Below are 17,639 nucleotides of genomic sequence, written 5' to 3'. Positions count from 1 at the left end.
AGGGTGTTAGGTTGCACCCTAATATTTTCCAGTGTATCAAGAAATGAGGAGTGGGAATCATGGGTCATGGTGGGGGGATCTGTAGCAAGCTACACTTTGGATTGCAGTCTTGCTCAGAGTTAGTTGCACTTGGATAATCTCGGATGCATTATGCCGAGCAACTAGCCTGGGGGTGTGGATATCCTTAATGAATATGGTCATGCCTCTGCCTTTAGTGTTTCGATCCAGGTTAGGTGGCTGAAAGGTGTGGTATGAATTATAGCCTGGCAATGGCAGGGGTGCTCTCTGGAGCCTTGAACCAGGTCTCTGTTACTGCACAGATGTTGATGTTCTCCATTTTAAGGAGTGCCTCGAGTGAGTGCATTTTGAGGTTTAGACTTCTAGCATTGAGTAGCATTACCCACAGATTTTGCTTGGTTGTACCTGTTATGGTGGTGAATTTGTCATTTGAACCTTGCCTAAAAAAGGCACTATAGGGGTGGCAAGAACCTTAGCCAGTATCTGGAATCGCAAGGGCGACAGGTGCAGTCCATCTCTGGCAAAGCATCATGGTTTGTCGATCATGTCATCCCAGGCAGACAGATACTCGATCCCCTTAGAATGACACCAGAAGCTTAGCCAGTTGTTGACATCAATCATTTGTCCTTGTACTGTGGCATTATTCAGGGTGATGGCAGGATGCTACTCAGGGCTAGGGTCATACCTGCCTGGGCCACATGATCCAAGGGCTCTTCCATGTCTCTTTTCATGTAGTCCAGGGAGGTATGTTTCAAGTCATTCACTCCAGCATGGACAATGACAGAGTCATATTTGTACTTGTTGTGGAGTGACCTGAGTATGTACATTATGTGGCGGATCCTGGCACCTGACAGGCAGCTGACAGTAACTTTCTCCTTGTTTAGCCTGGTGAGTGGAACATCAGTGTGCTTGACTATAGAGTCACCTATGACTAAAGTGTTGGGTACGTTGTTATGCCTTATGGGCTGTGGTTGGGTGGCACACTGAGTTTGTGGGCTATGTGACATTTAGGTTGTGTTGGGGGATGGAGGTTGCTTGAATTTCTGCTTTGGAGGTCCCTGTTGCTTGGGCAGATTTTTATTGAAACCCTCCGCGAATGTAGGTGTGTGTTTTGTGTTTCTATGTGTGTGTTTTGGTGGTGTAGGTTTTGAGGAACTATGTGATGAGTATGGTGTGGTGCAAGTGTTTACCTTCTCCTCTTGACTGCCTAGTCCAGTCTTGGGTGAAGAGAGCTTTGCTTCCAATTTAGCTATATAAGTGCATCTCTCACAGGTTGTAGTGTTGGGTGGTAGGAGGAGAGGGTTGTCTGTGTACATGAGGCAATTGCTGCATTGCCCCAAGATGCCCAGATTAATCAGGTAGACAGGAGAAAACACTGAGAGCTACCCTTGGACATGCCTGGATAAGTGCTTATTTATTAAGTACTAAAAACTGTTTTCCTCTAGACAAGTGAGGAAAGTTGAGTGTTGTAGTAATTTGTAGCTTATTTAGTGCTTACGAGTTCTGAACAAGTGCTGAGCTCAAAGAAACAGATTTGAGTGCTGAAACTAAAAAACTGGCTAGTTCTAAGAAACAAAATTAAGCTAGAAGGCTTCCCTCCAACACAGAAAGACTTGGGGGCTCAGAAGCTTACAAACAGTCCTGGATACAGCAAATCTGTATCTGGACTAGACTACTTACAGGAAAAGCAGGAAACAAGCTTAGATTTTTTTTTTTTTAATTAATGACCGGGATAGAGCACTAATCCACATGTACCTTTTCAAGTTCACTGCGGGCTTACAAATGATCAAGTCAGAAGCAGAAGAGCAATTCTTTACAAATATTATAAAGCTGGTAAATGGCAAGCAGCAGCTATCACAGAAGCAGTTTGTTGCATACATGCAATGTGTGATGTAGATGATGTTATGAAATTCTATACAAAAGTAGCAAGTACAACTATCATTAATGGTTGCAACACGTCTGGTAATAGTTCCAAAAATGTAGAATTTACAATATTTACAGTACAAGTAATTATAGAGAGGAGCAAAGGGAATTATCTTACAGAAAGATTAAGATGAGAGTGGAGATTGTGTGGTGTGGGGTCTGGCATACTTGTTAAGGTTTTTGCCTCACAGACTCAAAGCACAGGTTTGATTCTCACTTCTGATCATGATCTTGTTGTTGCTTAGGTTTGTAATATTCTGAAGACTTATTGGTAAAGTTTGTAATAGATTGCAGACTGATTGCTTAGTATTCATGTATAAGAGGGAAGATGAGTTAAATGGAATACAGTGAAACACAAAGTATGCAAAAATGGTATATAAACTAAGTTACTTAATCATAATATGCTGCATGCAAACATCGACCAGTGATAATCTGAATGTGCAAAATCTGTGTACTTTCCAGAGTTAATTCACCTGTAAGAGCTGCTGCTTGATCAGTGGTATTCACAGAGTTTCCACACATTTGTTTTTTATTTCCTACTTGTCACAGCATCCCGCCATGAAGGGAGAAAGTTTATACAAATCTGGACCTGCCAATGGACAAGTAGTCTTGAAGAGCTCTAAGTCAGGGAAGTGTAGAGGTAAAAGACATACATTGCTTTGTTAAGGTTGCTGAGTGGAAATGAAATTAACAGAGAAAGTTAAGCTGAATAGCAAGGAAGTCATAATAACTTTTTAGGATCTGGCACTAAATGTATCCACCACCCCACTGCTCCAGGCATGCTCTGTCCTTCAGTTGAGACAAAACTGAGTCCTATCTGCTTGAGCTGGTGGTAGCTGAGGTGGATGTAAAATATCCCACAGCACCTATTAAGCCGAATCTCTCCCATGCCCTGGCCAAATTTCCCCTTGTAGTATAAATACCACCTTGGACCTCCCCTGAAAGGAGGCTACTAGCCTAGTAGGACTAACCTGGTCAGGAAAATAAATAAATAAAGATAAATTAAGTAAATATGCAGGCGTGTGCGCATTCTCTCTCTCTCTCTCTCTCTCTCTCACACACACACACACACACACACACACAATTGAAACAAACTAGTGCTTTGGCCTAATAGATCTATACTGTTGTCTTCCACCCAGCAACACACATACACACAAACATTAAGTGCACTCACATCAAAGACAATATATATATGTGTGTGTGTGTGTGTGTGTGTATATATATATATATATACGTGTGTGTACACATATATGCAGATAGACAGACATACTATAACTTTGTAGTTTTGAAAGACTGTTCTTGCACACCAGTTTAACTGCTTGAATTCTGTTGCGAGTTATTTTTCTTCTGAACATCCTATGCTGTGTACAGCAGACAAATTGCTACATTACAAACACGTTTAGCAAATGCTGTACTGCAAGCAATCCAGAGATATTAAATAACCACGCAAAAGTCAGTTATGAGTAATTGTGTAATTAAAAAAAGGATCCAAATTAACGTCAGGACAAGCAAGCTGCAGTCTGGGATGAATCTGGCAACAACAGTCTGGGATCTTTATTTTCCCTTATCGGTGCTGCAGCCGAGAGCTCGTCTCACACACTAGTCTAGCTGGTGGGCGTGCGTGCAAAATGTTTACTGGAAACAAACAGAGCAGTTCCTATTTCCTCGAGTTCAGCAGCTGGCTGTAAAACTGAGTACGAGTGACAAAGGGAGACGGAGATAGTGGTACTTGCAATCTGTTGTTACCGATTGTTACGATCCTCTGTGCACCGCCAACCGAGGAAGGCTGCTGCAGGAGCAGCTTGGAAAAGAGCAACGGCTCTGTGTGCAAGAGACGTGGTTGCATTGTTGTCATTGCCGAGCTGTAGGGGACAAGGAGTCTGCTGTGACCAGGACAAGAGCTGATGTGAAAACTGCACTGTGACTGCCACGGATGGCACTACGAGGGAAATGACAACATCTGGATGGGAAGTGTCAGCAGCAGCAGGGAAGAGGGATACTACCATCGCTTATTGTCTGTTTTTCAAAGGATCTAGTGTAACATCTTTGTAAAGTGGGGGAGCAAAATACGATTACTATGAGCGGAGGGGAAGTGGTCTGCTCGGGCTGGCTTAGAAAGTCACCACCAGAGAAGAAGTTAAGAAGATACGTAAGTATAAAGAAAATGAATGCATGCTGTAATAGCAGGCGACTGATTTATTACAAGGTGCAAATCGCAGATTACCAGGGACGCCCTGTGCTGGTCTTGAACACAGGAAGATCTGTTGCTCCAAGTATGCTAGCTGATGCTGTCTTTATTTTGCATGCCAGTTGCCACATCTGCATGCTTTCTGTGGGTATGGTGCAGTTCATTGGCACTGTGTTTTGTGGGAGCTGGCATTGGAACTTACTGCTATTATAATTTCATTACTTGTTTGGTTACCCTTTGCGCCTGGAGTAGGAAAGGCGCGCCACCGCCCGCGTGCTGTGAACCTTTATCGCCTCCCCCACCTGCTGGCAGAGAGCCAGCACAGGTGCACTGGCGCGACAGGAGCACACGTTTTGCACTTAGGGTACCTAGGTGCCTTTTGTCCTCTTGTCTCTCTCTCTCTCAGTGTATGTTCTCTACTCATTGTAGATGAAACGATGCCGTTTCGTGTTTTGAAGCAGAAAACGAAGATTAGACAGTTCTGAAATTATTATTAACGGAAGAGAACACTTCATATATTTTATCCCATGGGAACACCATGTAAATGTTTTAACATGATGGCAGTTTATACTTTCTGTACATATGATATTTCAATGCAATCCTTATTGCAGTGAGAAACGTAAAAAGGAGAAAACCAGACTGATTATGCTTTAGGGGACAAGGGTGAGATCTTTTCTGATGGTAGTGGCATGCTGTTTTATGCATTTTAAATACAGGTTCAGTGTTTTCTTCAGCTGTTTTCTGTGCTTCCATTGTTTATTTTATGCTTTGCCAAGACTGCAGTTTCGTTTTGGGACCCTTTTATCTTCCTTTATTTTGTATATTTTCTTAAACCTCGGGTTCCCTACATTGGTAATACTCATTGAGTTTGGCTGTTTCTTGGACCTGTACTAAAATCCTATAGCCTTTTGATCAGTGCCTAAGGTTGTTTGGCTGATCAGCATCTCTCAGACTATCGGGAGTAATGGACTGTGACTGCTACGCTCAGTTTTGGTAATATGCGCAACTTGTTTTACAACTTTTAAGTTTTGTCTTTTGCTTTGCAGATATTGTTTGTGCGAATACGCCTAGAGCAGTTTCTTAAAATTATTTGCAAAGAAAATGTGCCCATTTGCGTGTAACAAGTGTCATTGTTTGTTACTTCTTTAATTAACTGCTATTGTGCAGTGATGATATTTGTGCCTTTTCATGTCCTTAAAACTTGTATTTTCCTGGCTGTGGCAGAAATGGTCCACTTGGGATTAGTCCAATACCCTGGTTTACAAAGTTAATAAGTAAATAAGTACATTTAAAATAGTAGAAATATCCTTTTACGTCTGGCAGAAGTCATCACGTATTCATTAGGAAAATGCCCCCATAGAAAGGATTTTCAGTGACGATTTTGTTTGCCAGGAATCTTATTCTCTTTCCAATAATTTATTAAAAATATCTGTTAACTGGATTACTTTAATTACTCTAAGAATTCGAAGGTAAACCCCAAAAGTCCCCCAATGTCTTTTGTGTCTTTAAACTGTAGGGACCATTCCTACGTAAAACAAACTAGGGTCAACCAACCAACCTTCTTTACCTGAGCAGTACTGTTGGTTGGTGCAGGTACCTCCTCCCTTCTCTATATTAATTTAGTGGCGCTAGTTTTTGCATATTTTTTATTCCAACGCCATTGATTTATTTTTCTAACTTTTATGTCCCTCCCTTAGTTGGTTGATGTATGCCTTGCTGACATGTAATTAGCAGATGCAGTTTCTCGAAGGACATCATCTTAATTGGTAACAAATCAAGTTTGGAGCGTGTAGGGGTTGCCTTTGTGCGCACGTGCGTGTAGGCTTTGCCTCTCACGTAAAATAGTCAACTCTGGGAACGTAGGTTAACAGTTATACAATTTTCCTTGTGTTTTATCTGTCTGTAGATCTATATCTACAGCGAACTTCTAAGGAGTTTCCTCATTTTTATACACACTGCCCTCTTGAAGTCTGTTTTAAGTGGCTCAGGGTGAATCAATTCATACCTCTCAACTTCTTAGCGCAAGAAATCTGGACAAAGCCTAATATAATGGGTGGACAACGGCCCAAAAATACGGACAAATTTTAAATATTGCTCTTAAAAACTTAGAAAGTTGCTAGAATAAAAGAGTTGACATTAACATGAATTTTCTGAAGGATATGAAGCCTGAAACTCAAGTGTTATTCAGTGATATCAATCCTCAGTAATTTGTCAGAAAACAACACATTTTGTGAGGAATGGGCAGAAAATATTAGGCAAAAATGTGGACATTCTGTAAAAATCTGGACAGTTGAGAGGTATCTGAATCATTCTGTTAGATGATCACATGTGCCCAAAGTGGCTGTCCATATTACCATGTCTAATATCCTCTCTCATTTTTTATTTGTGAATCAGGTCCAATATTGCCTTACAGGCCCAGGAAGCACCCCCACCCTTAGGGCACTGAGAATGATTTAATTCTAGCTGCCATTGTATTTATGGTCTTTTAAATTGTGTCATGCTAATTAATGTCCTCCACAACCACATCTCCCATTTCTCTGCCTTTTAGCTATACATTGTATTGTTTTCATGACTTCTTTTTCTTCCTGCTGAGGAGTTCTGTTCTTGATCTGCTGTGACCATCTCATTTACCTGTCCATCCTGTTGCTTTCTTCCTTTTTTATGTAGAGGATTAGACCTCCTACTATTTTCCCCACCCCATCCTTTTGATAATCGTACCAGTACTGTTGGCCAACAGGGTGCTGGCAGAAACTGGGCTACTGTTGGCCGAAGGAGGAGAAGAGGGTGAAGGCATGCCCAAAGGCAGGTAAAGGCTAGGACTGTGATAGTGAGGGTCGGAACTTTGATTGTTGGCAGTATGACTGGTATAGGGTGAGCGCTAGCTTATATGATGGACCGAAGGAAGGTTGGTATATTGGGAGAGAAATGGCGTAGGCATTATCCTGAAGTGTTTTGGAGGAGAAAAGAGTGTCGGATAGAGTGATGTTTATGAAGTTGGAAATTGATGGTGCAGTGATGAACGTTGTTAATGCATATGCTCCACAAGTTGGGTGCGCGATGAATGAGAAAGAAAAATTTTGGAGTGAGTTGGATGAAGTGGTGATGATTGTACCCAAGGGTGAGAGACTGGTGAGTGGAGCAGATTTCAATGGGCATGTTGGTGAAGGGAACAGAGGGGATGAGGAAGTGCTGGGTAGGTATGGTGTTAAGCAAAGGAATGCAGAAGGTCAGATGGTAGTGGATTTTGCGAAAAGGATAGACATGGCTGTGATGAATACGTATTTTAACAAGAGAAGAGGAGCATAGGGTGACATACAAGAGTGGAGGAATATGCACACAGGTGGATTTATATCTTATGTAGAAGGGCCAGTCTGAAGGAGATTGGAGACTGTAAAGTGGTGGCAAGGGAAAGTGTAGTTAAGCAGCATAGGATGGTGATTTGTAGGATGACATTGGTGATCAAGAAGAGGAGGATGAGTGTGAGGGCAGCACCAAGGATCAAATGGTGGAAATTGAAAAAGGGTAATTGTGAGGTGATCAGAGTGTAAAACAACTAGTAAACAAAAAGGCACTAAGGTAACATAACAGGTAACCTCACAAAACCTTTATTAATCCACAATTTAACAGGTAACCTCACAAAACCTTTATTAATCCACAATTTGATGAATGAAGAAATAAAAAAACAGCAACTTGAACTGACTAAGCGCTTTCACCCTCATGGGCATCTTCAGAGTCAGTTAACCAGTAAAAACAACCTTTAAATACAGCTATTAATTAGTGCTTGATTAATCAATGATGAAAAAGCAGGAGGGTAGTTAAATTAAACAATTATCCCCTAAAGTTCCTGTTCACCAAATCTTAAAGTCCTGCTCAACAATACCTTGTTTGCTAGAATCTCAAGTAAGTAATAGCTACCCAGAATAAATAAATAAACCAAAATAAAACAAAAATAAAACATCATAAAAAGCAGTGTGTGCAATAAAAGTTTCTTTTTTGTTGTTATTGATAGGCTATATACAAAGGATTTTGGGGGGGACTTTAAAACCATGTTGGAAATAAAGGAATGTCTTTGGCAACTGAGACTTGATGCCAGCAATGCTCCTGGTATCAATGATGCACTATCCCTAGCATGTATTTTAAGATACAAGGCAGCTTGTATATAATATAAAACTATGTAAATTTAAATATTTTAACAGATATGTTTTTTTGTTTTATATGGAATGTTTATTACTGCACGCACTGCTTTTTATGATGTTTTACTCACAAGCGAGGAGAGTGTGTTGAGCAGATGGAAGGAGTACTTTGAGGGGCTGATGAATGAAGAGAATGAGAGGAAGAGAAGGTTGGATGATGTGCAGATAGTGAATCATGAAGTGCAGTGGATTAGCAAGGAGGAATGAGGATAGCTATGAAGATGACATACCTGTGGAAGCATGGAGGTGTTTAGGTGAAATGGCAGTGGAGTTTTTAACTAGATTGTTTAATGAAATCTTGGAAAGTGAGAGGATGCCTGAGGAATGGAGAAAAAGTGTTTTGGTACTGATTTTTAAGAATAAGGGCGATGTGCAGAGCTGTAGTAACTACAGAGGGATTAAATTGATAAGTCACAGCATGAAGTTATGGGAAGGAGTAGTGGAAGCTAGTTTAAGAATGAAGGTGATGATTAGTGATCAACAGTATGGTTTCATGCCAGGAAAGAGCACCACAGGTGCGATGCTTGCTGTGAGAGTGTTGATGGAGAAGTACAGAGAAGGTCAGAAGGAGTTGCATTGTGCCTTTGTAGATTTAGAGAAAGCATATGACAGGGTGCCTAGAGAGGAGTTGTGGTATTGTATGAGGAAGTTGGGAGTGTCAGAGAAGTATGTAAGAGTGGTACAGGATATGTACAAGGGTAGTGTGACAGCGGTGAGGTCTGCGGTGGTAGTGACGGATACGTTTAAGGTGGAGGTGGGATTACATCAAGGATCAGCTCTGAGCCCTTTCTTATTTGCAATGATGATGGATAGGTTGACAGATGAGATCAGACAGGAGTCCCCGTGGACTATGATGTTTGCAGATGACATTGTGATCTGTAGTGAGAGTAGGGAACAGGTGGAGGAGAACCTAGAGAGATGGAGATATGCTCTAGCAAGAAGTGGAATAAAGGTCAGCAGGACTAAGACAGAATATATGTATGTGAATGAGAGGGAGGATAGAGGAATGGTGAGGATGCAGGGAATAGAGGTGGCGAAGGTGGGTGAGTTTAAATACTTGGGATCAACATTTCAGAGTAATGGTGAGTGTGGATGAGAGTTGAAGAAGAGAGTACAGGCAGGATGGAGTGGGTGGAGAAGAGTGTCAAGAGTGATTTGTGACAGACGAGTACCAGTAAGAGTGAAAGGGAATGTCTACAAGAGTGTAGTGAGACCAGCTATGTTATATGGGTTGGAGACAGTGGCATTGACAAAATGGCAGGGGTCAGAGCTTGACGTGGCAGAGTTGAAGATGTTAAGATTTGCACTAGGTGTGACGAGGATGGACAGGATTAGGAATAAGTATATTAGTGGGTCAGCGCAGGTTGGAAGGTTTGGAAACAAAGCCAGAGAGGCAAGATTATGTTGGTTTGGACATGTGCTGAAGAGGGATGCAGAGTATATTGGGAAAAAGATGCTAAGGATGAAGCTGCCAGGTAACAGGAAAAGAGGAAGGCCTAAGGTAAGCTTTATGGATGTGGTGAGAGAGGACATGCAGGTGGTTGGTGTGACAGAGCAAGATGCAGAGGACAGGAAGAAATGGAAACAGTTGATCTGCAGTGACGACCCCTAATGGGAGCAGCCAAAAGAAGAAGAAGAAGAAGATCCTTTTGATAATCATAACCCTGTATGCTTACATTCATGTCAGAGTTCTCTGTGGGCTATTTTTCTGTTAGATTTCCATTAGAAGGCCACTGTTGCACCACCTCAGGCCCACAAGTTCAGGTAATGTTTGCTCAGTTTTTGGTTAGTATAATTTTCCCTAACAAACCCCAGTTTGCTTTATCCACGTGTGTCTTAGTCTTACAATTTCAGATTCACTGTATATTTTTGTCTTGTTTCCAGTAGAATCTGTTTCACTAATTGTCCTGACATTTTGAGGAAACCAAGGATGTCCTGCATGTTTTCTTCACTGGCTAGTTTAAAGAAGTTTACATGAAAGCCATACCTGACCCTATGAACTAGGATCCTGATTTCTTTCTCAGACAGTTGCAGGCAGTCACACTAGTGTAGGCCTGCATCTGTCCTGGTGGTTGAACTCTGGTACCTGCTATCCACCCATTTGTTGAAGACAAAGATGTGGATGTATTCTACCATGCTGTGGATAGACAGCACTTCTAAAAAAGTCAGACTGTGTGCGACTAACCTACTGGCCTTCAGCTCTTTTTCTCCTGTGATTGCTTTCCCAGCCAGGTCATTTGTTGTTACATGGATACTGACATTAAGCTTCATGCCTTTTTTTAATTTTTTCAAATGATTTGGATTTCTAATACCGTGACAGAAATGGACCCCATTCCTGAGTCATGGTATGATTAAAGTTTGTTAAGTTAATGTTGCTCTAGTCTTCTGTGTTTGCCAAAATTGCTCTTCTCAGCACTTGCAATGCACACAGAATGTCTTCCTTCTGCAGTTCATACTGTGTTACATGCATTGGTAACATATTTAAGTGTGTTGGAACTGTCTGGGCCCCTTTCCTCCATATTGCTGTTGCCTTCTTACATAGCTTTATCTGTGACTCTGAGGATTCACTCTTCCTCTCCCTTCTGGTCAGCCAGATGGTCTACATTTTTGCTTTCTCTCATGTATCACCTCTAGGTTTTCCGTTCTTGCTACTGAAGAGCCAGTAAGAGAAGGTACTACCTTGTTCTTTTGTCACCTTCTGTCTCCTGTGGTTTTGCGTTTGTGAACTTCCTTAATACATTCCTTAGTACCTTCTGGATGCAGCTTAGACATACCCAGCTGTTCCAGGAATTCATAATAGTTACCCTCCCATAGTTCAGTGTGGTCCAGATTATCTTTCTTAGTTCACTCTGGGTTTGGAGCTGTGATATTTTTGGTCTTTGTGTGAGAAGATTGGTCCCGAATTAGCAGTGATGAACTCCTGAGTCCATGAATGATGACAGCTTCTTGATTTTTGGACAATTGTCTCCTGAGGTAACTGTTGTCATTCCAGAGAGGTACCTGTTGATGGGCAACAGCATATCATCTACAGTGTCTCCTTAAAGGTTGTTCCGACACAACTACTGCACTTCCTTGTTGTATGTAGCTATGTATTTGTGTTGTATCTTTATGCTGTTTTAGATTTGTACACAGGAACACATACAGTGGGAGCAGACACACTGCTGTAGCTATCAGTGTGGCCTCAGATGTTTTGGTATATTATTTTCATAGTGTATACATGTGCACAGGGAAAAATAATTGTGCAATCTGTATGATTTGCAATTTTTTTAAAACAGTTAAGCTAATACAAAGGATTTTTCATTCTCTGGACTACAGCTTTGTATATCTTCTTCACATAAAATGAGTGAACAAAAGCATTTCTGAAATGTGATTAGTTTCAGTAGTTTTAGCATTTCAGTGGAAATAGAGGAATTCTTTTAAATTGTGTGTATGAGGTGTGTGTGGGGGGCGGAGGGCTGCAGAGAGACAGAGACTTTTCTCTTGCTTGGAGGCATGCATTTTTTTAATTGGCAGCAGTGGTTTTGACTTTATGGTTTTGCTTATTGATGTTGTAAATATTGATCTTCTTCTTTGCAGATGACTTGCTGAGAGGAGGCTGAGTAAAAGGGAGTTCCCTGATTCTTGTTTGTCCTAGAGCAGCTGCCTCACTTTGTTCAGTAGTGATTTCACTTTTTTCATAAACGTTTTGATTTTTTAGTATGTGCATCTGTACATCTGTTTGCAAATATATATATATATATATATATATATATATGTATATTTGTAGATATAGCTGTACATATAGATATAAATATATTTCTGTGCATATATGTGTGTTTGTATGTGTTTATATCTCTCAGCATTATTTTTTGGAGAGGGGAGAGGTTTAGTAATGGACATAAGGACTGCAGTGTCGTAGGTAGTTGAGAATAATTCTTGGGGAAAGCCACTGTCGGTTTGTTTGCTTTCCCAAACGTTCTCAGAAAATGAAAATTACTACTGAATTTTGGCATACATTTTTTTCTAATCTGCAATGTGAAACTGGCTTGGTATAGTGAGTACCTTTTGTTTAACTCAATATTGAAGTGCCTTTGCTGATGAGTACAGAGAGGTACATCCTTTATAGATACTTTTGTTTTTTCTTTTTCTACAACAGAAATATTAGAGTTGAACAGAATCAGTTTCCACTTAAGATAATGTGTACTGTAATACTGAAGATTTATTTTTAATAGTACAGAAGGTGAAAACAATTGCCTTGTTGACTGTTAAAAAAATAGATTTACTGAGTTGAACATGCTATGACTATATACCTTTCTTGTTCTTTGGTTCTCTTATGCAAGTTGGCATTTCATGACCATTTGTTAAGATAATGACTCCAGTCTATGGAAATCTCAGTATCTGTTTGGTAACCACCTGCTTCTTGCTCAGTAAAGTCTGTGCACTCCAGAGCACAGCTGTTTGGCACTGTCATGATTTATTTATATCTTGATTGTATGAACATGTTATTTGCATCTGTATCACTCCTCTTGTATTGCTTATGTCCAGGTCACATTTTGATAGAATGCTCTGCTCAGCTAATACTCTGTCATAAATAAGTTACATAAATTTAAATTAAGTCTCTTCTTCTGTGTCTGTACGTGTGCCGTTACTTCTTTTCTGCAAAAAATAAAACTTAATATCAAAAAAGAAACTTCAATGTAAATTAAGTAGTGCAATCCTAGAGATATTGTACTTATCCTAGGACTTAACCACCAGATGCGCAGTGGAACGTATTGACTACCTACTCTCTAGTTTTTAAGGTGCATATACAATAGGTGTATTTAATTGCAAATAAAATATATAAATATGTAGATATACAGTCTATAGTATATGAACAAAAGTTCATAATATCGAACGCTCTAAAGAGCGTAAGTGCCAGACCTCGAACTCCTTATTGTGGGGGGCTGCATCCCCACACACACCTTGCTAAATATATACATACATATATATATATATATATATATATATATATATATATATATATATATATATATGTGTGTGTGTGTGTGTGTGTGTATATATATATATATACCAACTCCGAGATTGCACTACAGTGAGGAAAGGGCAAATATTTTGACCTTCACTGTACTGCAATCCCACAAGAAGCACTTTGAGGTCTGGCATTTTCGCACTTCAGAGCGTTCGATATTACAAACATTTGTTCATATAATGTAGACACTAGATATATATAGCAGTCATAACCACTTCTGTGTTAAGGCCACTGTTTTACATTGCAGTACATTTGCTGCTTCATCCAAATGACACTAAAATGAGTCTGTACTCTCTTGTACCTTCATGCTGTGCATACCAGTTTTGTGATGATTTCCTTTACAGTAGCAGAGACTGGAGAGCCCTTGAAAGGGCTTCTGCAGAAATCAAGTGTAGGGAACTGTGTGAGTTCTTTGTATACTTCTTAATGCAAACTTTTTTGTAGAATATGTGCAAAGATCTAAAGACAGCTTCTGTCCCCTTCTTAGCATTGATGGCAGTGGTTAAAAAGTGTCCCCAGTCTAGTCCTTTCACTCATATAATTCAGTAAAAGTCCAAGATCTATGCAGTGTACCCTCTTTTAATTTATAAAATTACTAAGGGGGTTCATTTCTGTGAACTTTTGATTCCACCTTGATTAACTTTTGACATACTTGAAAAAAAGCCCCATCAAAATAGTTTAACTCTGAATGCTCTGCAATGCGGGATGGTGTAACACATATCATGTAGGCATATGTATGTTCATGTGCTTTAGGGTAACTCATATTCACAATCTGCTTATGCTAAAAAGTTATACATGCGTAGTGTAGTACTTTATTTCTAAATCCAATCTGAACGATAAACGTCTTTGCTGTGGCATGCAAGAATTTATGATCACTTCATTGAAAATTGCTTTATAGGTCCATAATTTCATAGGTGATTACTAGCCTAATGACCCCAGGGACATTTTTAAGTCTAGCCATGATTCCCAAATATATCCGACAAGTTTTGATACCTGAGGGTTATTTTAAGGAATATATGTAGGATCACACATGAGCGGTCAATCATTTATAGGCTGCTTCTGTCTATTAGAAACATAGGTGCCAGAACAGGGGGAAAGTTTTGATTCTTCACCCACTGGTCCAAGTTATACTTGAACTGAGTTAGAGAAGAACTTTGCTTCACAAGGATGGGAAGTCTGTTCTAGAGAATGGGTAGTCACAGCTAGTCACTGAGACACATACCTGTCCCTCCAACAAGTTCTGTCTATGCTGCAGACAAGCTTTAGGTTTGTTTGTGTCTTTCGGCTTTTCCCATTTAGGGGTCGCCACAGCGGAACTCTGGTCCACTAATGATTGGTAGTGGATTTTTACATACCGGGTTACCAGCCCTGATGCACAACCTTCAACGAAGGCATGCCCCATTCACGTATGCCTCCACACAGAAGACGCTCTAGCTGAGAATCGAACAGGACAGCGTCTTGCTATGAGGCGACAGTGCTACCGCAGCACCACCACCGCAGGTCCCTTGATCTAATTCTGATATTCAAAGCATAAATTAAATATTTGGGGGGGGGATTCACTGATGGCATGCAGGGTGGGGGATGACTGCACTGTTTCGTCTTACATTATACAGTATGATCTGGGGACTGGCCTTAATCCAGAAAAGTATTTGTTTTGTTTTGTTTTTTGTTTGTTTGTTTGTTTTCCCTATAAAAGTGATTACAGTCTGTTAATCATGTACTGGAGCTTTATTTAGTTTGGATTTAGCAGAACAAGTAGTCTTTTAAGAATTCCATGATAAAATATGAATTTTAACATTTTTCTGCAAAATACATGTTCATTTCAATGACGATGTCTTAGCTTTTGATCGTAGCGGTACGCTCAACTATCCAGAATTTCACAGAATATCCAGATTTTTGCCTCACATTTTTAGTCTGTTATGGAAAATCTGTTTATTTCTGTCAAATGCTTGAGGATTGAATTATCTAATAATAGACATTTGTGTTTCAGATTTCACACCCTTCTGTAAATGCATGCTATTATAGCAACTCTCTAAGTTTATAAGAGCAGTGTTTAAAATCTGGCCCTAATTTGGGGCCTTTGTCTCCCCCCAACATTGTTTCTGGCATTGCCCAGAATTCTTGTACTATTGATAGGCATGTCAGCCACCAGTTTTTTTTCTAACATTTTGAAGAAAAACAAAGGTGCAATATTCAGATGTACACTGGAGTTTAATTAAAGTATAATGTTAAATGAATGTATTAAGAACAAGGTAAAACTCATCAATAAAACAGGAGTATTTGTTTTGTTTGTTTGTGATGAAGTTATGTTCAGTGAAATTATGTTAATGGTTGTTAAGAGAATGACAGGCGTCTTGCTTTGCATTTCACTGAGGGGAGAGGGTTCTCGCTTTCCTCATTTCACTGAGGGAAGCTGGTCTGGTTTTCCTCATTTCACTTAAAACTCCGATGGTGTTGCTACGGTAGCATTGTCGCCTTACAGTAAGACGTTGTCCTGTTCGATTCTCAGCTAGAGCGTCTTCTGTGTGAAGACATGCGTGAATGGGCGTACCTTCGTTGAAGGTTGTGCAACAGGGCCGGCAACTCGGCACGTAAAAAATCTACTGCCAATCATTAGTGGACCGGAGTTCCACTGTGGCGACCCATAACCGGGAAAAGCCGAAAGACACAACAACTTAAGGGAGGCGGTCTGGCTTTCCTCATTTCATTGAGGGGAGGAAGGTCTGGCTTTTCTTATTGAACTGCTTGCTCGTCCATATTTTTATCTGTGCATTTTTGTGTTTGGATTCAAGAACAGAGAGTGGGGAAGAGATTAAATTCTGTTTTTGGTTCATATTCAGAAAATACAAGATTTTGAAGATCCATCTACAAAGTACAGATTTCAGAAAAGACACATGTAATGTAGGGGATGAGCTAGATGCCAACTATGGAACACTGAAGTACACACAAGCAAGATAGAGCTGCATAAGCAGTCAGATTTTCTAAGAATGTCCTGATTTTTGCCAAATATTTTTGGCCTGTTCCATATAAAAAATTTATGATATTCTGCTTTTTTGTAACAAGTCGCTAAGGATTGAATTCACTAAATAATGACAGTCATTTGAGCTTCAGACTTCACATTCTTCAGAAAATGCATGGTAATACAAGATTTTTTATTCTAGGAACTTTCTAAGGTTATAAGAACAATATTTAAAAAATGTCCCTATTTTTGGGGCTTTGCCCACCTATTATTTTTGGTTTTGTCCAGATTTTTTTTGCTAAGAGGTTGAGAGCTAAGTATGCAAGATGTAGAAATTCTAGATATGCAGGGATGTAGGAAACCACAAGTGGAACCTGCAGGAGATGCAGAACCTGTATATCACACCTGTGAGGCACAACACACTGGAGAGGGAGTTTTTTAAAAGGATTGGGTAGCATGAGGAGAGGGCTAAAGGGCACCTACAGCTCACCAGCCAGCAGTATAGCTGAGGAATGTAACATGCAGGAAATGCAAATGCAGAAAATGGGTTTTTGAGAGACGTCTACTCATGTTACAATGCAGAATCTTCTGAGATGATGGATTCAAGGTTCATTCTGTAGTGTATCTTCCATGGTCACAATTCAACCCCTTTATTTCTACCGTAGGTTTTCTCTTACTAAAAATACTCTTATGTACATGCATGTTGTTGCATGTCAAAATTCATACACTAACATGTTGTCTGACGTAGTCTGCGCATGGATAGCCTTTATTTATTTATTAATCTTGCTTCAACTTGCATTTGTCAGAAATTCATTTGAATCATGTCATATTTCTTTCTGTTGTTTCTTGCACTGCTCTGTTAGCAAAGTCGTCTATTTCCACAAGCGGCCCATAAAGCAGTGCTGAAACAGTGACGTTAATTGTTGTCCATTTAGGTGGGAAGGTCCTGTGGGGTTGTTTGTATGCCACTGGGGGTAGAGTCATAGAGATAATATGTGGACAGTAGAGTGCTGAAGGAATATTAGAAATGAGAAAACATATAATAATTTTTAAGTTCTTTATTCTCTTGAAATGAAGTTCGACTTATTAAAAGTTTGTATACACATGGCACAAGAGAGTGAGTGAGACTTGAAGACTCACTATAAGAAAATGTGGGGGGTTTGGTCTCATGCTTGTAGGGTGTTAAGTCATTGTTCTTTAGAGCTGTATTACCATTGGTATAATAAACATATGAATTTCTTAGAAGGGAAATGACTTACCTAATAAAGGAACTTCATACAAAAGAATGTATGATATTTTTTTCCTGAATCCTTGTCAATTGCACAAGATACATGATGGCACCAGCAGTAG

General features: G+C 39.9%; 1 protein-coding gene across 1 annotated transcript in view; it reads left to right on the top strand.

The window, feature by feature from the left end:
- Positions 1 to 3,436: 3,436 nt before the first annotated feature.
- Positions 3,437 to 17,639, top strand: part of GAB2 (GRB2 associated binding protein 2) — a 1,426,812-nt gene continuing 1,412,609 nt past the window's right edge. The window contains exon 1 of the mRNA XM_044071312.1: positions 3,437 to 4,090. Coding sequence (XP_043927247.1) covers positions 4,019 to 4,090 — 72 coding nt within the window. The 5' untranslated portion in view covers positions 3,437 to 4,018. The remainder of the gene's footprint in view (positions 4,091 to 17,639) is intronic.

This window comes from Protopterus annectens, chromosome 5.part0, assembly GCF_019279795.1.
Source record: "Protopterus annectens isolate FY-2018-M chromosome 5.part0, PAN1.0, whole genome shotgun sequence".
NCBI lineage: Eukaryota > Metazoa > Chordata > Ceratodontiformes > Protopteridae > Protopterus > Protopterus annectens.
This window is presented reverse-complemented; position numbering and strand designations above follow the sequence as displayed.